Source organism: Brachyhypopomus gauderio, unplaced genomic scaffold (genome assembly GCF_052324685.1).
Source record: "Brachyhypopomus gauderio isolate BG-103 unplaced genomic scaffold, BGAUD_0.2 sc52, whole genome shotgun sequence".
In the NCBI taxonomy this organism is placed as follows: Eukaryota; Metazoa; Chordata; class Actinopteri; order Gymnotiformes; family Hypopomidae; genus Brachyhypopomus; species Brachyhypopomus gauderio.
Window position 1 is genome coordinate 913,141 of NW_027506877.1, and position 5,000 is coordinate 918,140.

A 5,000-nucleotide genomic window follows, 5' to 3' on the forward strand; every position below is an offset into this window, starting at 1 on the left:
GGAGATGAGGATGAGGATCTGCTTCTGGCACAGGGACTTGTTGCTCTTGGGACACGGTTTGCGCTTGCTGGAGACCTGGCGGTTGGCCTGGGGGTCCTTCACCTCCCTGCGCTGACGGATCAGAGAGCTGGCGAGGGCGGCCATCTTGCCGCGGCCGGCTCACCTGCGAGGGGCGTGGGGGGAGCCGTGGGCAGGCCGCCGGCCCTGGCGATGGCCCGGGGGACAGCGGCACACTGGGGGACAGCGCTGGCTGTAGGAGAGGGAGAGGGCTGTCGCGCTCTGCCCACCACACCAGGAGGCGGGACCAGAGAGAGAGAGAGAGAGAGAAAAGGGGGCTGGGTTTGAAAGTCAAGGGGGCGGAGTTCACACGAGGAAACGTCCCAGGAAAGTTTTCTTCGTATCAAAAAAAAAAAAAAGAAAACCCCAGAGAAAAAAAAGAGAAAAACACACCCACCCAAGTCTTTAAATGAAGGCTTTAGGTCAGGGTTTCCCAGACGGCAGTGTGTGTGTGTGTGTGTGACCCCCAGTCTGTTGAAGCGGTTGCTTCAGTTGCTGGTGTTGTGTTTCATCTGTGGCGTGGCCAGGCTGCTGGGGTGCTGGTGGGGGATTAGTCGAGTCACGGTACAGCCGGGCATCTGGGAGTGATACGCTGGTCCTGCACGCCCCCCTGGGACTCTCTCTCTCTGGGGCTCTGCTCCACAGCCCCCCCTAAGCCCGGACACACCCCTGCTCCTCATGCGACACTCTCAGTCAACTTTACACATCAAAACAAAAACTGGGAAGGAGGCAAAATCAAAAAGCAAAACGACAGCGTCCAAGATTCTCTGGAGAGTGGAGCTCCAGACGGGACAAAAACGTTTAAAACACACACACACCACAGTGGAAACTCTCTCTTCACTTGACATCTACTTTTGTCTCCTTCTGTTACGGTTAAATACACAAATAGATTTTAAAAAAGCATATGTAGGAAAAAAAAAGAAATAAATCAAACCCTGGTCTGGTCAGCCAAGACGCAGACGTCCAGCAGGGCGGGCAGGAGGTGAGGGGCAGCGCGGGCAGGGCAGGGGCGGCGGGGGCGGCCGGGCGGAGGGCAGATGCCCTCCTCTTTCAGCCTCATCAGCATTCCCTCCATCTCCAACCCCTGGGAGAAGGTTTGTAAATTCCACAGGCTCCCTTACGCAGAGGTGACATTCACGAGTGAGAGAGAGAGAGAGAGAGAGAGAGAGAGGAGGAGGAGGAGGAGGAGGAGGAGAGGGGAAGCGGATCAGTGAAGTGTGCGGTGATCACCGGGGGAGCCGACAGTAGTGCGGTGTCCTTCACCCACACCGACACGCGAAAGAGGCAGAGAGGAGAGAATGAATGAGGGATGGAGGAGAGAGATTAATGAATGAGGGATGGAGGAGAGGGAGTGGAGGAGCGGGGGTGGTGCAGGTATTCCTTCATCCCTGTGGAGAACGCTGGAGATCAGGGGAGCGCCGCTGCGTGTGTCAGTCAACCCCGGACGTTGGCTCTGGTTCGCAGGTCCAAAGGCGGGCGGCGAGCCCTTGTGGGACAGGCGGTCCGGTTCTGGGTCCGGCTTCTCCAGTCTTCTCGTCGGGTTCCTCTTGACTCCTGTTTAGTACTGGTCTCTAACCCTGCTTCTCTTTTGGCATTTGCATGTCTGCATGTGTGTGAGGTTAACAGCAGTGTGTAAGGTTGCCTGCAGTTAACAGTATACGTCTGTACGTTTGAGAGAGGATGTTTATGTGTGCGTGTGTGTGTGTGCATGTGTGTGTAAGTGACTGAAAGAGTGTGTGAGAGTGTGACTCCCTCTCTGCCTCCTTCTTTCCGGTGTTATCGCACCAACACTAAAAACATGCTTCTCTCTCTGTACCTCCCTCTCTCTTAGCCACACCTCTTCTCTCTCTGTACCTCCCTCTCTCTTAGCCACACCTCTTCTCTCTCTGTACCTCCCTCTCTCTTAGCCACACCTCTTCTCTCTCTGTACCTCCCTCTCTCTTAGCCACACCTCTTCTCTCTCTGTACCTCCCTCTCTCTTAGCCACACCCCTTCTCTCTCTGTACCTCCCTCTCTCTTAGCCACACCTCTTCTCTCTCTGTACCTCCCTCTCTCTTAGCCACACCTCTTCTCACTCTGTACCTCCCTCTGTCTTAGCCACACCTCTAATCTTCCCCTCCTCCACCTTTCTCCTCCCTCTCTGTCACTAACATCCCTCCTCTTTTCTAAATTGCTCACAATCCCTCATTCTCTTCTTGTCCTGACTCCAGCCTTCACATTCTGCACTCCGAACTCCTCCTTCCCTTCCCCCACTTTATCTCTCTCCCTCTGTCTCTCTCTCTCCTTTCTCCTCTGTCTCTCTCTCTCCCTCTCTCTATCTCTACCTCTCTCTCCCCTCTCTCTCTCTCCCTCTCTCTGTCTGTCTCTCTCTCCCTCTCTCTATCTCTACCTCTCTCTCCCCTCTCTCTCTCTCCCTCTCTCTGTCTGTCTCTCTCTCCCTCTCTCCCTCTCTCTCTATCTCTCTCTCCCTCTCTCTCTCTATCTCTCTCTCTCCTCTGTCTGTCTCTCTCTCCCCCCCTCTCTCTCTCTTTCTCTCTCTCTCTCTCTCTCTCTCTCTCTCTCTCTGTCACTGTGGAGTGCAGTAGTGTAGAGTGTTAAAAATGAAAGCCTCCTGATGTTGGCTTAAAGGGACAGAGAGAAACTGTCAGTGTTGCTTGTGTTTTGCACACAAACTGATACTGACAAACAGGGGAGGGAGTCAGATCCATAGACATACGCATATGCACATGTTTTTTCACAGCATCACGTGAATTTGTAGACATGGAAACACATGAAGGGAATACAAAACCACAGCCAGTAATACGTCAAATGTTCTTATTCTGGACACACGCACCAGGAGATGTTTCATGTTGTTTGGCACTTGGTGAATAAAGTTACCGATTCTGACTCTGATTCATATATTGCCTCATTCCAAGCACTATCACACTTTAGATTTATACTACACTTTTAATAGCAAGTACTTCTAAGTTAAAGCACTCATATTTGACACATTCAAGTTTATTTGGAACCGTAAACAAATGTTGATGACTGTGTGTTTTCAGCTATAAAGGTGACTGTGGTTGTTCAGTCATGGCGATTTTACCATTCATCCAGAGGGCTTCATCATTTCAGCATCTGCCATTTGATTTCTGCCATTTGTTTGTTGATTAATAGTCATGTTTACAATGGCAGGTTGACTGTCTGGTTTATTGTTTTAGTTTTGGAGTAATGACTCTAAGAGCTGGATTCTCCAAACGACCCTCTCATGACAGCAGGAGGAAAATCACTTCAATCTGTAGCTAGTCGCCTCTAGTAGCTACAGCTATTGCGTATACTCAGTCGCCTCTAGTAGCTACAGCTACTGCGTATACTCAGTCGCCTCTAGTAGCTACAGCTACTGCGTATACTCAGTCGCCTCTAGTAGCTACAGCTACTGCGTATACTCAGTCGCCTCTAGTAGCTACAGCTACTGCGTATACTCAGTCGCCTCTAGTAGCTACAGCTACTGCGTATACTCAGTCGCCTCTAGTAGCTACAGCTATTGCGTATACTCAGTCGCCTCTAGTAGCTACAGCTACTGCGTATACTCAGTCGCCTCTAGTAGCTACAGCTACTGCGTATACTCAGTCGCCTCTAGTAGCTACAGCTACTGCGTATACTCAGTCGCCTCTAGTAGCTACAGCTACTGCGTATACTCAGTCGCCTCTAGTAGCTACAGCTATTGCGTATACTCAGTCGCCTCTAGTAGCTACAGCTATTGCGTATACTCAGTCGCCTCTAGTAGCTACAGCTACTGCGTATACTCAGTCGCCTCTAGTAGCTACAGCTACTGCGTATACTCAGTCGCCTCTAGTAGCTACAGCTACTGCGTATACTCAGTCGCCTCTAGTAGCTACAGCTATTGCGTATACTCAGTCGCCTCTAGTAGCTACAGCTATTGCGTATACTCAGTCGCCTCTAGTAGCTACAGCTACTGCGTATACTCAGTCGCCTCTAGTAGCTACAGCTACTGCGTATACTCAGTCGCCTCTAGTAGCTACAGCTACTGCGTATACTCAGTCGCCTCTAGTAGCTACAGCTACTGCGTATACTCAGTCGCCTCTAGTAGCTACAGCTACTGCGTATACTCAGTCGCCTCTAGTAGCTACAGCTACTGCGTATACTCAGTCGCCTCTAGTAGCTACAGCTATTGCGTATACTCAGTCGCCTCTAGTAGCTACAGCTATTGCGTATACTCAGTCGCCTCTAGTAGCTACAGCTATTGCGTATACTCAGTCGCCTCTAGTAGCTACAGCTATTGCGTATACTCAGTCGCCTCTAGTAGCTACAGCTATTGCGTATACTCACTCGCCTCTAGTAGCTACAGCTATTGCGTATACTCACTCGCCTCTAGTAGCTACAGCTATTGCGTATACTCACTCGCCTCTAGTAGCTACAGCTATTGCGTATACTCAGTCGCCTCTAGTAGCTACAGCTACTGCGTATACTCAGTCGCCTCTAGTAGCTACAGCTACTGCGTATACTCAGTCGCCTCTAGTAGCTACAGCTACTGCGTATACTCAGTCGCCTCTAGTAGCTACAGCTACTGCGTATACTCAGTCGCCTCTAGTAGCTACAGCTACTGCGTATACTCAGTCGCCTCTAGTAGCTACAGCTACTGCGTATACTCAGTCGCCTCTAGTAGCTACAGCTATTGCGTATACTCAGTCGCCTCTAGTAGCTACAGCTATTGCGTATACTCAGTCGCCTCTAGTAGCTACAGCTACTGCGTATACTCAGTCGCCTCTAGTAGCTACAGCTACTGCGTATACTCAGTCGCCTCTAGTAGCTACAGCTATTGCGTATACTCAGTCGCCTCTAGTAGCTACAGCTATTGCGTATACTCAGTCGCCTCTAGTAGCTACAGCTATTGCGTATACTCAGTCGCCTCTAGTAGCTACAGCTATTGCGTATACTCAGTCGCC

At 50.7% G+C, this 5,000-nt stretch overlaps 1 protein-coding gene across 1 annotated transcript in view; it reads right to left on the minus strand.

The window, feature by feature from the left end:
• fgf11a (fibroblast growth factor 11a) overlaps positions 1 to 400 on the minus strand; it is a 70,004-nt gene extending 69,604 nt beyond the window's left edge. Inside the window, exon 1 of the mRNA XM_076987431.1 lies at positions 1 to 400. This exon is cut by the window's left edge and continues 49 nt beyond it. Coding sequence (XP_076843546.1) covers positions 1 to 144 — 144 coding nt within the window. The 5' untranslated portion in view covers positions 145 to 400.
• Between the last annotated feature and the right edge of the window lie 4,600 nt (positions 401 to 5,000).